General features: G+C 45.8%; 1 protein-coding gene across 8 annotated transcripts in view; it reads right to left on the bottom strand.

Annotated features, from left to right (window-relative positions):
* Atxn7l1 (ataxin 7 like 1) overlaps window positions 1-19,887 on the bottom strand; it is a 243,741-nt gene that overhangs the window by 156,831 nt on the left and 67,023 nt on the right. For all 8 annotated transcript variants that reach the window (XM_071613132.1, XM_071613070.1, XM_071613076.1 and 5 more), the window contains exon 3: window positions 5,227-5,331. In XM_071613132.1, the coding sequence (XP_071469233.1) occupies window positions 5,227-5,331 (105 nt within the window). The remainder of the gene's footprint in view (window positions 1-5,226; window positions 5,332-19,887) is intronic.

The following is a 19,887-nucleotide window of genomic DNA, read 5'->3' as shown; positions in this document are numbered from 1 at the left end:
GACAATCCTTGCCTCCAAGAGTGTGGGAAGCTCAAGATGAATCAGAGGCGAAAGTCCATGGGCTGACCTGAGCGCACATCCCCTGAGACGGGCGGGGAACGAAGACAGGAAACCCTTGACTAAATTGGTTTTCCCATTTTTCATAAGAAACTTTTGACTTAATAAAAAATAGACACATTTTATTGACAATAATAGCTACCCTTTCTTTATTTCCTTACCATGCACCAGAAAACTATATATGCTGCTTTTCAGAATAACTCCACAAGGCAGGCACTGGCCTTCTCATTTTATAGATGAGGAAGAGGAGGCTCAGAAAGGTCACCTCATCAGCCCAAGGTTACACCACTAGAAAATGTCAGTCAGGATCCTAACCTGGATCCATTTGACGCCAAAATTCATGATTTCTCCATGATGGTATCCTATTTTTCACATTGCTACGGTGACTTGTGATATAAGAAGAAATATATATTTGGTCTTTGTCCCCAGTTGCTGACACAGAGCAGCTAAACCCTTGTAATTTCTTGAGTGCTGGCATGAAGGGCACATTTGTTTTTGTATCTGGTTTTGGTTCCCAGTTTCTGGACACTGAGCTTTGAGGACCTTTGCAATCTGTGGAGTTTCTGTAGATAGTGAGAAGACTGATAGTTAGGTCCCCAAAGAGGGTTTTTTAAATTTTTTTATTTATTTTATTCATTTTAGTTGTTGATGGACCTTTATTTTTTATTTATATGTGGTGCTGAGAATCAAACCCAGTGTCTCACACATTTAAGGCAAGTGCTCCACCACTGAGCCACAACTCCAGCCCAAGGTTTTTTTTTTTTTTTTTTAATATCTTTTTTAGTTATAGATGGACACAACACCTTTATTTCATTTATTTATTTTTATATGGAGCTGTGGATCCAACCCAATGCCTCACACATGCTAGGCAAGCGCTCTACCACAGAGCCACAACCCCAGCCCCCCCGCAGAGAGTTTTAAGGTGAGGCTGAAGATTGAGTTTATCACCAATGGCCAGTGTTTTAATCAATTATGGCTGTGTAATGGAACTTCCAAAAAGCCCCTCAACAACAAGAGTTCAGAGAGATTTCCAGGTCGGTGAAGGCATCCACATGTTATTCGGGTAGCACCACAATTCTATGGGGACCCTTTTAGACCTTGCCTTATGTGTCTCTGGCTGTTCATTTGCATCCTTTATAATAAACCAGTAAATGAAAGGAAAATGTTTCCCTGAGTTCTGTGAGTCATTGCAGAAAATTATCAAACCTGACGAGGGGTTTGTGGGAATCCCCAGCTATGGTCAACTTAGACATCAGTGTGGGTAATCTGAGACTCACTGATTGTGACTGGCATCTGCAGCAGGAGGCTGTTTTGTAGGGCTGAGCCTTTAACCTGTGGCATCTGTACTAACTCTGAGTAGCTACTGTCAGAATCAAATTAAATTATAGGACACCCAGTTGGTGTCCACAGAAAATGGCTTGGCATGCAAAGCCCATATATTTGGTGTCAGAAGTGTTGGGGTTGTGGCTCAGCGGTAGAGCGCTCGCCTCGCACGCGCAAGACCCTGGGTTCGATCCTCAGCACCACATAAAATAAATGAATAAAGGTATTGTGTCCAACTACAACTGAAAAATAAATTTAAAAAAAAAAAGAAGTGTTGAGTAAGAAACATTTTTTCTTTAACTCCACAACTGACTGCCTACACACACACACAACACACCCCTCCATTTAGCTTGAAAGGCTAGTATACCAAGGTCTTGAATGCTGCCATGCCCCTGTGATGAACTCATTTTCCGGGTGCTGGGAGTACAGAATTGAAAAGGAATCTCCTGGTGCTGAAAGCAGAGACAGTCCACAGACAACTGCGTGGCAGAAGGTGCCAAGTAGCACAAGAGAATAGAGTTCTACGGATATCCAGAGAGAGGAGTCCCATCCCCGCTGGGGGCAGTGTGAGCAGATGCCATGAAGAGAGGGGAGGAAGTGAACTCCAGGCCTCGCACCAGTCATGTCCGGACAACCCTGCCAGGCAGGCTGACTAACCCATTATACAGATGAGCAAACCGAGATGGAGAAGATGAGCTGACCCTTCTAAGGTCACAGAGTAGGGAAGTCCTGTGAGCCTTTGTCTGACTCCCAAACCTGCCAACAAACGTCAAGTGATGCTCTATGGAGCCCTGGTAGTGGGACTGCAGGGGAGTTGGAGGAAGGCCAGGTGGGTGGGGCTTGAGCCCCGCCCCAGTTTCACTTCAAGAGCTCTGCTTTCAATATTTGTGTATAGAGAGAGGTGGTGAGATGACGACGCAGCAGGCACTTCCCTCACTGTTATGAAGCTGCGTGTGAAATCAGGCTCAGCACCTGCCCAGCTTTGAGGCCCCGGGGGCAAGACACTGAAATCTCCTAAGCCATAGCTTCCTCAACTTCAATGGATACCAATTCATACCTCCTTCACAGGGCTGTTACATGCTCAAAGATATGGAAAGCACTTGGCACAGTGCCCGGCCCTGGACACAGTAGAATTCTTATTAACTTGCTGAAGAGAGCAAGGGTCATTACACAAGGTGAAACAGCAGAAAAAGACAGACTGGTAGGGACTGAATGTCTGTGTCCTCCCAAATCCATACGCTGAAACTCTAACCCCCAATGTGACAGGGGTGGACTTGGGAGGCAATTACATAATGAATGGGGTTACTGCCTGTAAGACAGGGGCCCCAGGGAGCTCTCTCGTCCTCTTTCTGCTACATGAGGATACCGTAAGCAGGTGGACATCTGCAACTCAGACAATGGCCCTCACCAGAATCCTGTCATGCTGGCACCCTGACCTCAGATGTCCAGCCTCCACAACTGCAAGCAACGAATTTCTGTTGTTTATGAGCATCCACCTCTGGCATTCTTCTAGAGCAGCCTCAACTAATCATGAAATTATAGGAGAAATTCTTAGACGAACTAAAAAATACTCCCCAGAAGAGTTGCCATGGTTCTGAGCTCTGCCTTGCATTCTCTCCCAGTCCTGATAAATATGGGTCTTGGATTATTGGTACGCACACCTGGAAGAGGAGAGAGGCTTCAGTGCCTCAATTTGCTGAGCTGTGGTTATGTCCCCACTGCTGCCTGTCAGTTGGCTCAGCAAGAAACTCAATGGAGACCGGGCTTCGAGTGATGAAGTCAGTAACCCCAAAGCCCCAGACTAATTTTCTGCCACTGCTCAGAGCAGGGCGCCACAATGCCATTTGCTTTCCCATAAGCTGAGTCTTGGTTCTTGCACCAAAAGCCCCAAGGCAGAGGGAGGCATGTGTATCAGCCACACCAAAGTCCTAGAGCTCCTCTGCTAGCCAGATGGGGGTTTTGCCCTTAGGCAGATTCTGCAGGGCAGGGGGATGCCAGGTCCCTTTTAAGGTACTTCTATCAAAGACGGCTGGCAAACTAAGTTCCCAGTGAAGGTTTGAAGGCTTACAGTACAGCGCAAGCTCCCCAGGGCCAGGATTTTCACTTGTTTTGTTCACTGTTGTACCCCAGTGCCTAGAGTGGTGGCATAGTCCTGTGAAGGGATGAGTGCACGGTGACCACGTTCAGGATGAGCTCCCGGCTGCATCGTTATGAGGTGCAAAGAGGCAGTGGAGCATGGAGCTCCCAGCTCATTCACAGAGCACTGGTGGGAACTTCTTATCACTGCTCTGCTTTTGATACCCCACCTGTCACTTCAGCTGGAGGCACCACCAACGGGCCTCTGACGGTTCCCCTTCGGAAATGTTTGACCCTGTCTCTCTTCCAGGAGGAAGACAGGGCCATTTGCCTCAGAACACTGAGCAAAAAGGTCAACTCATGCCCAGAACATGCCTGCTCTTTTCACACTCACACTGCCAGGAATGAAAATGTTGGAGATGGGTACGTCCACAGGAGTTACCTCCTCATGGAAGAGACAAGGAAACCAAAGTCAGGAGACGTTAACCAAGTAACCCAAGGACAGAGTTGGACTCTGCCTCTCACCGGAGCTCTTTACACAGCATTTTCTAGGGCCCTGTCTCTGCTTTGTCCTGCCAGTCTTGCCCCTTGAGCTGGGTTCTCTTTCTGCATGTTACAAGCACAAAATACACCTACAATATATACACAGAGGCCTTGTATATACGTAGATATATATGGATCATATACACGTGTTCATAGATGATATGAGTATATACATACACTATTCTATAGTCCCAAACACATTCAATTCTTTTATCCTTGCCTATTTATTACAGCATGGTGATAAATAAAGGGACAGGGGGAAAATCAGAAATCCCCAGTGTGAGAAAGGGGAAATGTGTCATTTGCAAAAGCTCATTCAATATTATAATTGCTTTTTTTTAAAGTACAATATTGGATGTGCTTCAAAACTTTAACAATAAAGCAGAATTTACATTCATCAAAAGGGGCTCAGGAATTCATAAAACATATGGGAAATACTGCTCTGGACTCACTATCTATGATGGTTTTGGCCATCATCTGGGCCAGCTCCCTGTTCAAGACAGGAAACTTCCACCCAGTGAGATTCAAAGGCTTCTTGTCTAAGACAAGCTGGCCGTTCATTCATGCCTGAGGGAGTGGCCTTGTGCGCTCTGTCGTTGTCCACGGCACCTGCGCTGAGTGGAGTAGGGGTGGGGGTGTGTGACTGAAGGAACTTATCACACCAAGGACGTTAAGATACAGAGGGAAAGCGAGTTCCCAGACACAGCTGGATTTTTTTATTTTTTTTTCAAAGAAAAAGGGGGATTCTTGGAAACGGATAAGTGGAACTTGAGGTTTTATATGCCATTTCCTGGGGTCAGCATCCAATGGCCCATGCACTGGGCTACCTTTGGTTCCAGCCCCCTTATGTGAGTCTGGGAAACCGCTCTCCAGTCCCCTATTTCAAGAGGAGAAAATGTCAGGCTGCAGGAACGTGTCCTCAAGCCACTGCTCTCCCCTCCCCTTGGTTACCTGCAGAGGTCAGCAGGTTGGGCGGATGGTTTCAGTCTAGCCTCATCTACCATGACAAGTTGCAGGTTTTCTCTCATTTTTCCTCCCACAGGACCGAGCATTTCAGCAGGAGGACTACAGATCCTAAAACAGTTACCCTTTGAGCAGAGGCAGCAGCCCCAGGAAGAGTCTACCCACAGCCTTGGGCAAAGACAGACACTGGGGGGCCCTGTGGAAGGCGACTGTGCCCGGAGTGGCGGCTGCCTGTGCCCCTGCTGGGTGCAGGAGTCCACTTACCGCAGTGCGACTGGAAAACTTGTGGCTTGACGACCTGATTACAGGCACTGCACACTACGAGATAGAAGTCGTCATGTGCTGGATAATGGCCAAATAAGTGCATATCTGTGGGGAAATGAAAAAAATGTTTTTTGAAAAAGCAATTAAGTCTCAGAAGGCATACAGTTTCCTCTTGGAATTTCTTCAAGGACAGTTTTTCAAACAACACACGCAGAAAGGCAATCATCTTTACTAAAGGAAATGCAGTCTGTCACAGTGCAGCTCCCCAACTCTCAAAGAAGCAACTGCCTCAAAGAACGCCTCTTTGCACCCCTGGAAACGGGCTGAGATGACAGTTGGTCTGGTCAGCGGTGTCAGGGGCTGCCCGATTACATGCTGGGGGATGATCCCGGTGGAAGACAGAACCCAGATGGTAGTGCGACCCAATGAGGCTCTTTATTTCAGGACTGTGGGGACTCCCCCAAGCCTTTTCCTATTTCAGCAGTGGTCCCTTAGGTGAGCGAGAGGGAGAACTCAGCTGCGACTAGCAAGAGGAGTCAACGTGGCCCCAGCAGTCACCTGATTTTCCCCATCACCTGTGGGAGACACCAAGGCTAAAGGGATCCTGCGAACAAGTGACTCATTTGTTGCCATCATTATCCATTATTCATTCAGTAAATATTTAATGAGTGCCTCTGGGTGCCAGGCATCGTGCTAGGTGCCAGGGAGAACTGCTCTCCTGGAGCCTCTGATAGCAGAAGGAGAAACATCATAGACCAAGGTAAGGAATTTGAACCTGATTTTAGGAACAATGGGAAATCACTGAGGGATTTTAAGCAAAGATATGTGGGACATACCAATGAGACATGAATGCGTACATCCACATGAAAGTTCATCGGCTATTATTCAGGATATCCAATAAGTGGAAATAATCCAACTGATTGTTGGCTACCAACTGATAATGGATGAACAAAATGCATCATATATGTAAGAGAATACTACTACACATCCATAAAAAGCAATGAAGTACCGACAAGTGCTACAACATGGATGAACCCTGAAAACGTTATGCTAAGAGAAAGGAGCCACACTCAAAGCCATATACTGTATGCCTCCATTTATATGAAATGTTCAGAATAGGCAAATCTGCACAAATAAAAAGCAGTTAAGCTGCAATGGACAGGGAGGCTTGGAGGGACTTGGTGTGAGGGATCTATTTGGTGGAGTGATGAAATGTTCTAAGATTGACAGTAGTGTTTGCACAACTCCATGAATACACTAAAAAACTGAAGTGTATATTTCAAATGTGCAAACTGTGTGATATACAAATTATATCTTAAAAAAAAGCTGTCACACACACAAAAAAGTCAGTTTTGTCTGAGGAACCATAATCACGTCTCCTTGGGCACTGCTGTGTGGCCACAGGGCCCTGGAGCATACCTCTGTCTGCTTTCAAGCGAGCCACTTAGGCTCTAAGAACAGGGTAGCCACAACCTCACAGAGTTAATGGAAGAATTCATGACATTGTATGCACAAAGGTGTCTCTGTCACAAATCCCCTGAACTTCCTCAGGTTGAGAGTGGAAGTCTCCACCTATGTCTTTAATGAAAACCCAAACACAGGTTCCCAGACTGTGATCCTAGGCCAGAAGAAAGAGTCGAGGTCTCAAGAAGTGGGAAGGCTCATTGACAACCCCACAAATGCTTTAATGGAGGATCCACGGCTCTGCATTCCCTTATCAGGGCAGCCCTGATGCTTTGGGGGAAATGGAATGGGTACACTTATCACACAGCAAGGAGCAGAGACCAGTTCTCTGAGAGGAGGCCAGCAAATGGGAGGGTGGGTCTGGCGGGCCTGGCTGGGGATTCCCCTATCAGTGACCTCCTCTACCAGTGACCTCTTCTGGTGTGGGGAGCAGATGGAGGGGGAGGAGGAGGGATACAGGCTCAAACAAATTTCTAAGTTACAGGTCCCTCTGGGTGGGTGTGGTCTGTTATTCACTCCTCTTGGGGGCTTATCTGTCTCCACTTGTACCTGTGTTTACATCATCTGCCTGGGCGTTATGCAGGGGAACATTATTATCACCTGGGAGGTGGGAGACCCCTGGGAAGAGAAGCTGAGAGAGCCTGGAGCTGCGACAATAGTGAGGATGTGGGCACTGGGCCCACCAGATGCAGGCCAGAGCTATGGGAGCCCCAGGGAGACAGGACCCTCGGTTTAGAGCCTCACAGCAGGAACACGTCCCCCCTGGAGCTTTAACTGCTGATAACACTCTTGCTTCACTTTTCTTTGCAGGTTATTTTTATAAAATAGATTCATTTTTTAAATAACAGAAACAATCCATGCTCTTTGAGGATACATTTGAAAAATACAGAAAAGCCAGAAGACTTTTTAAAAAATGACTGGCAACCTGTATTAATGCTTTGCATCTCATTTAGATTTAAAGTCACATTTTCTACTCAGGAACATGCAAAACCAGGAACTGGCTAGGGCTAAAACTTACTTATTTGTTCAATAGGAATTTATTGAGCTGTCTTGTATCCCTTCTGCAAGAGGTAAGCTATGAAGGAATAAAATTCATTAATTAAAAATTTAAAGAATCCACCCGAACCAAGCATTATCACAAATTTCTTTTGTTTTCAATTTTTTTTAGTTGCAGATGGACACAATACCTTTATTTTATTTATTTATTTTTATGTGGTGCTGAGGATCAAACCCAGTGCCTCATGCGTGCTAGGCAAGCACTCTACCACTGAGCTACAACCCCAGCCCGCATTATCACAAATTTTTTAAGCATCATTTTTTTTCCCCCAGTGGTGGGGATCAAACCCAGGGCCTTGTGCACGCTAGGCAAGTGCTCTACTATTGAGCTATACCCCTAGCTTGAGCACCTAGAGTCTGGGCCAGAGTCTGAACCAGGTGCCAGGAGGCTGAGACCGGATGCTGTGAGGTATGGATTCTGTCTCTGCACCTTTGTTGTACATGCCTGATGATCCACTGGGGGCTTGTCAGGAGCCGTCTAATGTCCCATTCTTTTGTATTCTTCCAGTGATCTGCAGACCCTACCCCCTTCTCCTCACATGCACACACAGTTGCTGTGTCACTGAGTTCTAGGTCAAGGTTAGGCTAGTCAGAGATGTATCCACCTGGGCGTGTGTTCCCCTCAAGCCCTTTGCTTGCTGGGACTTTTCATGGTTTATCTCTAAGGCAGTTTCAACCTTGCACTTGTCTGTTTGATTCTTGCTGGGGAAACTGATCTTAGAATCTCCTCTACAGGCCGCCCAAGGTCTGGGAGCCCGGCAGATGGGGAGCAAGGTTAAGAGCTATTGGCTCCCAGAAGTCCTCCACTTCACATGGCTGGTCGTTCAAGGTCAGCATGCTGTTTGATTAGATTAATAAGGGCTGGGGATGAATAGACCAGACACAATGCGGGCACTCAATATTTTCTCTCTCTTCCTTAATTTGTCCCCTAAGTAAAATGTTGAGTGCACAGCTGCGTGCTGACGTGGGCTTCCACCAGCCTGGGGGGCCACTTGTGTATCCCCCTTCCCAAGTCCACATTCAGGGTTGTCATGGTGGTGGCTTGAAGTCAGCCATGGTGGGAGTATTTGCACCATGGAAATGGGCAAACACTACAACCAGGTCTTTTCTTTGGAGAGCTGGTGGTTAAATATTTACCAGTGCAACACGAAATGCAGATGGGCAAAAGTGAAGAAGAAAAGTGAAACCCCCCGTAATGCCACAAACCAGACGATAACCACTGTGGACGAGTTACCACGGGCTGGAGTTTGTGATGTGATACCCCCTTGGTTACTCTTCCTAATTAACCTATGAAGTCAACCAACACCTCTGCTTTTCAGGCAAGAGTGTGAAGGTAAAGTCATTTGCCAGAGGTCCTGTGACAGTGACTTGTGCGGCAGGATGAGATTACAGGGCACTGAATCTAAAGTCAGGGTTCCTTCCTCTGCAAAATGCTGTTTCTTTAATCACAGAGCAAGACCCCACTTCACAGGTAAAGCAGCCAGTGTGAAAGATGCTGGGATATGAATGTTTGTTCCCTCTGAAACTCATGTTGAAATTTGATTGCCACTGTGGCTGTGTTGGGAGGTGGGCCTTTAACAGGTGATTAAAACATTAAGAAGGATTCATGCCTTTCTTGTGGGAGTGGATTCCTTCTAGTAAAATAAGGTTGTTTTAAAGTGAGTTTGCCCTCATGCTTTCCCTCTTCCATGCACTACCACTTGCCTTTCCACTTTTACACTGTGTTATAATGTCACAGGAGGCCCATGCCAAATATGGCTGCCTCATCTTGGACTGCCAACCTCCAGAACTGTGAGCTGAAATAAACTTCCCTTTATAAATTACTTCGTCTCAGGTATTCTGTCATAGCAACAGAAGATGGACTCAGACAAAAGGGATGACTAATGGGCTATCCAAAGGCTCCTAAGACTAATGAGTGGGTAGCATATCCAGAGTAGATACTCTGGATAAGGGACTAATTCATGTCCTGGGCAGGACAGCACAAGATTTCATCACAAGGTACAGAATGGCATGTGACTTAACATGTATGAATTGTTTATTTCTGGAATTGTCCATTTAGTATTTTTGTACTATAATTGACTCAGATAACTGAAACCATGGAAAGCAAAACCTTAGAAAATGAGGAGTACTATATTTATAACATCGAAGTCAGCATCCACTACAAGTAGGACTTCTACCCTTGGAGAACTGGTTGTAAGACTTTTACCAGGACACCACTGTCCGGCACTCACTCTGGTATCACTCTTCCCTGGCTATTTCCCCAGACTAAAAAATGGGTGTATTACATTATATACATCATCCACCACATGGGACAGGCTTTTGTAACTTACTTGCAAGTAAATCATTATATTCATATAAAATTATGGTTATGGCATCAATTGTTATTAACCCAAGAACTTATGCACAGCAGAGCCAGGTAAACATGGTGACCACTTCCTGTGTCAAATGAGCACACAGAGCTACAAGTTGTTCATAGGGGAAGTGTGGGGTGGTAAAGTTACTGGAGTTCTTTCCAATGTCTGTTGACTTAATGCTTACTTGTTATGGGTTTTTTATGGAGAACAGTCACAGATCAAGCTCATGGTACGAGATCAATGCTGTTTATAAGTGTATCACCCACAGGTGATACTCTCCGTGTCCCTTTATTAAAGCAAGTAGCCCTCTGCTTCCCTAATGTAACTTCTGGGGCAGTTCTCACTTGTGGTGGAGTTGACTACAGTCATGTTAGCAAGGAAGCCTGGTACACATGGCCTGCTTCCTGACACACCTGAGGTTCCCCAAGCCTCTGTCTGACTCTCACTACCTCTCCTCCCCTGGACCCCACCCTCCCAGATGGCAGAGGGTGGAAGGAGGGGGAAAGAGCTTCGCAAGGATGATGTAAAAAGACACAAAGTTTGGGACAATAGGATGGTTTTTATGAAAGTGTAGTAATAACTCTGATTTCCCAATGTAGTCAATAAACTGTCTAAGAGTTGAGACTAAAAAATTGACAGAAAGGGAGTAGCATTTTATTCAAGAACAAAGTAAACAGCTTTCTAAGGAGAATTATTTTGCTCAGCAAAATTGTGTATGTGAACTTTCATTTATATCCAGTGTTCCCTTTTGACAAGGGGTGCAGTTCAGGAAAGGGCAGGGTGACATCTCCAATTCACTATTTGTACAGGACTTGTTTCCAAGATGGGAAGACAGCTGGTTTTGTGGATTCATGATCAAACTAGATACTGTGTGCTTTTGAATTTGCCCCTGGACACCTTCCAAAGCTTGAGACTTTGACGTTATGAAGCAACAACTGGAGAGAGCCTGAAAGATGAAAAACTCAAGAAAGAGTGGGGAAGGGTTGATCCCTTCTCTCTGCGAGCGGGAATCCTGAGAGAAGCCCAGAGAAGTGGAATGATGCCGACTGTGCTTTGAAGGCCACTGAACAGCTTATCGGCAATCGATGATACCTGTGCTCGCTAGACAAAAGTCCCGCAGTGGGAAGAAAAAGACAAAAAAAAAGACAACCTTGGCTTTTTACTTCTTGGAAATATTAGTAAGGTCCTGGAAAATGGCCTTAGCTTTCCCCCAAAGTCTCTTCCAGGGTTGTGAAACCAACTCTGTCGTTATAGGAATTAGAAAAATCTCAAGGCAGCACATGCAATAAATATTGTGCATTTTGGAAAATAATTTTATTTAATTTTAAAAGTATGCTTTTCTTTTTAACATCTTCTTTAAAAATTGCAATTAAAAAAATGGAATTGTATTTATGTTAATTTCGTCACACCAAGGCCTTTCCAGGAAGGCAGATGTGAGCCCTGCCTAAAAAGCTCACTGGGAGACAATTGCACTTACAGATCTTCATAGGACCCAAGGATGACAACCATGTGATGATGGCCAGAGGGCTGGGTGCCACTGGACTTCCTTGGAAAACTATCAGAGAAATATGCCTGTGGCTGACAGTGTTCGATTTGTGGGCTTCTACTTACATGGACTCAGATAGGTCAAGTTATTCTGAAGAACAGTCACTGTGGTTCAAGGACACATCTGACTGACTCCAAGCAGATTCAAATCAGGACACAAAGCAGCTGGACCTAAGAGATTTCTTTCCCCCTATCAATCTTAATATGCCCATCATACAATTTTTATTAATTTTCTTTCGCGAGTGGAATTTCTGTTTACGTTTTCATCATTTTGCCACATGGAAAGCTAGAAGGGATATACAAAAATGTTTCTCCTTTGCTCTGACAGAGTGATTTTTATTTGTTTCCCAACTCCCAAATCTCCTTAAATTCATAAAACAAAACAAATTAGGAGTCTTAAAATGATAGACTTGACATCTCCCATTGCCCCAGCAGAAGGTCCAACTCCCCTTTAGAAAAAATATGGCTGCTTTCTAGTTTTCAGATCTCTGAAAACCAAGGGCCTGACTGGGCTTCAAAACAGTGAAATGTGGAAAGGGGACCCGAAACCGGGGACCAGAAAGCAAACAGAAGCAGTGGCCCTGCAGCCTCAGGAAGGATCTCCTTTTGGGCACAGGTTAGGGAGCCAAGCTCCTCTTTACAAGCCAAAGTTGCCCTCCTCTCCTTGCTGTGGCTGGGAGGCACCCTCTTGCCTGGCTGGGAGGCAGGTCCTGGGAAACAAAGGAGACAGGTGGAAGTTCCCCATAAGGCTACCCCTCTGGACCCCCAGCCTCAACCATCCAATTCAACCACAGCCTAATGCTCCCTTTCCTCAGAAGGAGTTTTAGAGATAGGTACTCAAGGTATAGAGGCCAGGGGGCTGTACTGGGTCTCCAGGATGCTTCCCAGGCCTAGGCCTTAGCCAGCCATAGGCCAGAGTTTAGAACAGAACATGTGGAGAGATGGGCCTTAAAAACGCAATGCCTGATTGCTGGGCCATAGAGCCGGCAGCACGGAGTTCAAGTCCTGGCCCTGCCACTTGGCATGATAATCCTCTGGAAGCTTGTTTCCTCATCTGGACTTGAACAACATATTTGTGAAGGGGCTGGCATATAATAAGAATGTAAAAAGTAAAGCAGAACATATTATCCATGTCCTTCTTGTCTCTTGAGTTCAGCTGAGTGCCCTCTGGGAAGCTCTTCTCCCTCTGTCCCTTCTGGTGCCTCTCACTCAGCACTGTGGGGGCGGCTTTCCTGAGAGCCTGGCATATGCCTTGGCTCTCACCAGACTGGGATCTCCTGGAAGCCGGGAATCATGACCTATCGCCCTTCACGTCTCCCTAGCCAAAGGGTCTGGCACATGGTAACTGCTTGACAATGTCAATACACTCACTAGGCCCAAGTTCCCAAGAAGTTGACTTATTTTCCACTTTCCTTCATTTTCTCTTCTCTCAAAGGGGGAAGCAGTAAATGACAATAAACTGCCCTAAAGTCCATGTTGTTATCTAAAGGATAAGGTCAATAATTATATCTGTTTATTCACTGTTTGAGTTCCTTGGAAGACAAGTGCTGTATGACTCTAAGAAGGAGACAAGTTCAGGTGGGCCACGCTAATGAAGAAGAGACTTATTCCTGTCCCCACTACACCAAGTGTGTGAAGGCTGGCTCCTTCCTCCACTGGCAAACACAGCTATTTCCCACTCTCAACCCCAGGATTGGCCCCTCAGAGCTGGCATTTGGGGTGGCTTAAGGTGTTCTGGATGCCATCCTTCTGGTTTCAATTCCTATTTCCCGGCTTTGGGGCCCTTTACATCAAGGCTGCACATCATCCAGGGCCTGGAAGATGTAGACTTCTCCCACTTTTCCCTCTTCCTCTCTTCTCCATCTCACACTGGATCAGCACACAGCAAGGCTCAGTCCAGGGCATACTGGTGGCAACTTGAGCCCAGCCTGGCAGAGGATATGACTGGCTGGCTAGACTGCAATGACCTTGGTAGCAAAGAGAATAATTTTGCAAAGGGTTCCCCTATTCCCATGCCTGGGGCTTAGGCAACGATGCCAATACTTTGTTCCTAAAAATGTTCCTGTGGATGTAAAACCAACCCTGACTCTCTCAAGCAGCTGCAGGGACACCTAGGCTTCTCCCCACCCAGCCACACGCACCTTGTCTATCATTCCAGCCAGGCTGGCTGGTAAGTCCTGCTGGCTGGTAAGTCCTGGCTTGACATCTCAGGACAGATGAGGCACATGTCAACACTTTGGCATGTTGCTGAGTCCTGGTAAGGTGTTCTGGTCAAAGCTATTCTTATAGCAAGAGTTGCTTGGGCTTAGAGATCAGTTGTGAACAGGACAGCTCAATTTCCCCCTTGTCAAGAGGGCCGTAGGGTCCAAGTTCAGTGTGAAGGACGAGATGGGCACAGCATGTTCAACCAGTGATCTGTCAACAAATACAGGTTCACTCTGGCTCAGAGAAGAAAGAAACATCAATCTATTAGGGGAAGTTCTAGTCCCTTTCTCCTGGCTTTCAGGCTGAGGGGCACTTCAAGAGAAGATCAGAAGAGAGAACTAGGAATGCTTAGAAATGGTCATGAGTCATCACTAGACTCCCTTCCCTCTCAGGTTCTCCTACCTGGTTCATTTAAATGTTTAAATATTCATTTAAACCTTTATGCTCATATTTCCTTTAACTTGAGGACACCAGTTGAGATAGGTATTTCCACAAAATCACTAGGCTCCCTGGGCATTTTGCCTCAACTCTTCTTCCATAGGCATTGCTTTGCTTTCTTTCTTTTCTTTTGCCTTTTCCTGCCCTAGTTCTCTCTTGTCAGAGAAATTTTAGAGCTTGCCTATATGAGGCCAGTTTTTAGTTGATTCTGGGGTGACTCCTCCCATATCCATTCTGGAACATCTCTTGGGTTCAGGTTGGGTCTCCTGGCATAGTCTGTGATGCTGTTCCTTCTCCTACTCTACAGGTGGTACTGGTGGGAGTCATACTGGTTTGGGAACATGGAAGTGATGATCCTCATATGATATTTTTCCTTACATTACAAGATGGACTGTGGTTTGTTAGGGTTTGAATGTGTCACCTAAAGTTCCTGTAAGTTCCTTTCCAGCTCTTCAGTTGAATGACTGGTCCAACAGAAGTTCTGGAAACTTAATCCTCAACCCAAATGTTGACCTTCTTTAAGAAGCAATTAGGTCATGAGGGCAGAGGATTAATGTTATCACAGGAGTGGGTTAGTTATTGCAGGAGTAAGTTTCTGATAAAAGGATGAGTTCGGTCCCTTCCTTCACTTCCCTCTCTCCTTCCCTCTTGTTACGGTTTGGGTCTTGAATGTTCCCCAAGGGCTCATGTGTTGAAGACTAGGTCCCCAATACAGCAATGTTCAGAGGTGGGGGTTTGGGGAAGTGATTGAATCTTAGGTCTCCTCATCAATGGATAAATCCATTGATGGATTCTAAGCTGAATGGACTATTGGGAGGACATGGGAACTGTAGGAGGTGGGACCTAGTGATGGGAGTGCCCTTGGGGACTGAATCTTGTCCCCAGACCCCTTTCTCTTTCTCCCATTCTCTGTCCTGAGGCAAGCAGCTTTTCTTTGCCATGCCCCTCTGCTATGATGTTCTGCGTCACCTCAGGCCCAGAGCAAGGGAGCCAGTTAACCATGGACAGAAACCTCCAAGGCTGTGAGCCAAAATGATTCTTTGCTCCTCTAAGTTGATTTTCACAGGTATTTTTATTACAGTAATGAAATGTTGACCATGTGTTAGTCAACACATGGTCCTCACATGGTCAACACATGACCTCCTCACCCTTCTCCTGCATGGGCTCTGCTGCCCTTCCCTCCTTCCACCATGTTATTACTGAGCAAGAAGGCCCTCCCTAGATTCTCCCCCATCCTTGGACTTCCCAGCCTTCAGCACTGTAGGAAATACAATTCTTTTCTTTATAAATCACACTGTCTGTGGTATTCTGTTAGCAGAAAATGCACTAAGATATGGTCAAAGAGAAATTTCAGGCTGAACATGAAAGTGCTACTAGAACACCTTAAGTATAGGCTAAGGGGAAATCAATGGAAACATCTCCTTTCATGTCTTTTCACATAGGACAGTCCAACTTCTTACTGTGGCATCCTGACTGAGACTGGAGGATGGACTAACTGAACCTGTAAGTTCCTTTCCAGCTCTTCAGTTGAATAACTGGTCCAGCAGAAAGTGTGTTAGGAGAAGATGAGTGAAGAAGAAGACGGGAAAAGGAGTATGCCCCATCCATGCTGCATAGAAAATCTCTGGGGAAAAAAAGCAAATGAACAGAACACTGGAGTGGTTCAGTCTTAAGAGGATTTACTGAGGACTATCTCTCTCTCCATCCTGTCATGGTTCTGGCATAGAAAGTCTTATATCACTTAAGCACTGTGGTTCTGAGGATTTAGCTTGGTCTCTGTTTTGCTGCTACAATAAATGCTACATTTCTGGGTGACAAGAGTGATACATGGCATAAATTAATAAATAAATAAATACTTCAAAACAAGGAGGGGAAAAAAGAAGCTTAAACAGCAAGAAGTGTCAGTTGGTTTTCAATGGCTGCATTATGAGCTGCACGAGAGCAAAGACTGAGCTTCCTCTGTGTCTTCATTTTCTCTAATGCACCACAGTTCCATCCATGCTTTAGGTGCTAAGTGAAGTATGAATTGAAGTTTTCCTTGTAGGCAACTAAATCCACAGTTCTGACACTTGAATAAATCTTTTTCACTTAAAAAAAAAAGTCTGCTTTTGGGTATACCAAAGAATTTGGTATCTTCCATATTGCTTCTTTCAATTCATATGCCGAGAGGCTTGTATTCTATCCAGATGAAAACAGGAGAGTGTCCAGGGCAAAGGAGGGGTGGGGTGGTTGGTTGTTTGGGAGAGTCAGACTCATGCCATCTTGAAAACTTTCAAAGTTCTTCTAAGACTAGGGCAATTATGAAAGAAGCAGTTCTTTTTTAAAAAAAATTTTATTTATTTTTAAAGAGAGAGAGAGAGAATTTTTTTAATATTTATTTTTTAGTATTCGGCAGACACAACATCTTTGTTTGTATGTGGTGCTGAGGATCGAACGCAGGCCGCACGCATGCCAGGCGAGCGCGCTACTGCTTGAGCCACATCTCCAGCCCAAGAAGAAGCAGTTCTTAACAGGTCTTCTGACACTGCTTAGAGATTTTAATTTAGAAATGGGCTGCATGGCCTCAGGAGGAGCCAGACAGTATTTATCCACCACAGAGATAGATGTGACACTTGTCCCAACATAACAATTTGAGAGATTTCTTGGATGACATGTTGCAGGAACATGGTGAAAACAGAGTCCATGAAGAAGCCTTCCCATGAGTGCCTCAAGTATATAAAGGCATGAGAAGTGGCCTTCACAGTGACACTTCCAGAGAAGTGGCCTTCACAGTGACACTTTCACAGCAAGCCTCAACTATCAAGCTGTTGCTACCAATGCCATCCAGAACATGTGAAGGAGGCTGGTAGCCACCTGGTAAGAAAATGTGCTACCCAGAAAATCCTGCCCACCCCCCTACCATATTTCAGACACACGGATTTCTGCTCAGTGGTGGAGTTTTATCTCAGGATTCTGTCTGCAGATGGAAGGATGAAGAAAAGGTATTTTGATCAGAATCCATGAAACTGGTATCTAGGAATGATGGGCGCTCACACACAATCTTTGAGTCCCAGGGCAGTGGTGAACTGATTTCCTAATTGAGGGTTCAGGGCAAGAGATCCTCGATGCTAAGGCACTTAGGAGTGTCTCTGAGCAGAAAGCAGAAGTTGGCTCTGGCTGTGGTTTATCCATAACTGACAAAAGGACTGTAAAACTTCCCCCTCAGAGGGCCATCAGTCAGGGCCATGGAACCCCACAAGTGCCCTTCAGGATCATAATGCTCACCAGAACAAGGCTGCCAGGGCTCAGAAGTAAAAGTGCCATTTGGCTCCATAGAGAGAAGTGTGTCCATTCTCAGAGGACAGTGGAAAGGGACTGCATAATGTCCCTGAATCAGAGTGCAAGGCTCTTGAGTCATTGGGACAGCCAGCCGATCGGAAGCTGTTGACAGATGACCCAAGCATTCTCCCAGGAACGGGGGGCTCACAAGGTGAGCCAGAGCCACTCCAGCTGGACCAGGCTTCTTGCCAGTACTTGTAAAGGACAGAAACGAACCTTGGCTCTAAGAACAAAAAGAGGCGCTCAAGCATCTCCTCACCTCCAGGCTCCTCAACCCCCACTCTGATGGCGTCAGTGCTTACAGCTGCCACCTTCTGAGCACAGAGGCTTGGGAAGAAAAAGCCACCATGGAGAGCGGGGGGGTTAAAAAAGCTGTTTTAAGGTAATGGAAAAGAAGATCGATCGGCTGGAGGAGAAAAATCACAACATCTTCAATCACAAATCAAGCATGAAACTAGTTACCTGCCAAGGAGAGAAGGGAGATTCTTAGCAGGGTTCAGGAGGCTTTGGGATCTGGCCCAATCCCTGGGACCCCAGGTTCAATACCCACCAAATCCTCCCCTGCTGTGGCCCCGCCTCTGGCCCTTCCTCCAGGCTGCTGAGATCCTACACAGGCTTCTAGAGCCTACTGCGGTGCAGCCTCCTCCAGGGAGCCCACCCCCTTTCCCTGCCTGCGCCCAGGGCTTTCATCTTGCTGCGGCTTCTCAGCAGTGGTGTTTAAAGACTGTGGTGGCTCTGTCTGTCTTTCCCACTTGTACACTAATGTTTTATTTACAGACTCAGATGTTTAACAGTCAAAAATGAAGACTGAAAGAAACACGCTCAAATGCTCAAGAGTGTCAGTGAATCAAAGCTGCCTTCTGTTACCTAAGGAACCATCCGGGAGACTCAACTGGGCAGCTGTGGGTAAAGGAAGGAGCAACAAAATTCCCACTGGGTCTCTAGCTGACTGTGCAACACAGGGCAAGCCACACTACCTCTCTGGACCTACTCTTCCTCTTCAGGAAAACAGCAGGCACACTTTCTCCATAAGGTTGCTGCTAGGATTAAATAAGACACTTTATGCCAGTGCCGGCATTTCACAGACACTCAATTAAATGCCCATGAAATTGAACTGAACTTCAGCCTGAAATAGCTTGGCCGAAAGCCAAAGACCCTCTGAGGAACACTATTTTATAGAAGCAGTGGAGTGTCATGCTTAGAATGCAGCTCCTGGAGTCAGACAGACTGGATGTGAATCCTGGCACCACCTCCTTGGGAAATTTCCATGGGCCTCAGTTTCATCATGTACAAAATGGGGATGGTAATTACAGAGCCACTGTTAGGATGAGATGTCTGTCTGCTGTTTGGTGCTTGGGATGCTCTCAACAGATATGTATTAGGACCATAACGTTTGTCTGCTGTTTGGTGCTTGGGATGCTCTCAACAGATATGTATTAGGACCATAATTTGCATAGTGGGATTTAAAAAAAAAATAGCCCTGTTTGCCTGGAGCAAAACAGGGAGTATTGAGAATAAAGTCACTGTGTTAAAAGTCACTAGACCTTAAACTTTCAGTCATCCAAGCCACAGGGTGAGTAAACAGTAGATGAGTGTGATTACTACCTGCAGTTTGCTTGCCAAATGTAGATGCCTGGACCCCATCCCAGATCTACAGCATCAGTTTCTCTGCAGGGTAGGGTCTAGTAGGATGCATTTTTAATAAACCCTTCCAAAGGATGTGATAACCCCTAAAGTTGTCTAATCATTGTCCTGTCATGGCAGTTATTAAAATGGAGATGCCTGGTTTTTGGACATGTATTGGTACATCCAGTGTTCATCTGACAATCTAGACTTCTTAAGAATCTGTTAGCCAATGGGGAAGTACAGGTACGCGCAGGGTTATCTTGGGGGGTATTATTTTACTATTTATTTTGTACCACGGATTGAACTCAGGGGCACTCAACCACTGAGCCACTTCCCCAGCCCTATTTTGTATTTTATTTAGAGACAGGGACTTACTGAGTTGCTTTGTGCCTCACTTTTGCTGAGGCTGGTTTTGAACTCATGATCCTCTTGCCTCAGCCTCCTGAGCCACTGGGAATATAGGTGTGCACAACCATGCCTGGCTCTTTGCACGTGGCTTGGTTTGCCCCTCTTAAGTACCTTTATTCTATAGATACATGTGTTAGAGACTCATAGTTCAATAATGTGTGGAGCTGGCTTGAGCCATTCTCGTGAGTCAACCATGCATCTCTTCCCAACTCCATATTTAGCACCCTCATATTGGAAGTTTGAAATT

This window comes from Marmota flaviventris, chromosome 1, assembly GCF_047511675.1.
Source record: "Marmota flaviventris isolate mMarFla1 chromosome 1, mMarFla1.hap1, whole genome shotgun sequence".
Lineage (NCBI taxonomy): Eukaryota > Metazoa > Chordata > Mammalia > Rodentia > Sciuridae > Marmota > Marmota flaviventris.
The sequence above is the reverse complement of the archived record's forward strand: the minus strand, read 5'-3'. Positions and strand labels throughout refer to the sequence as shown.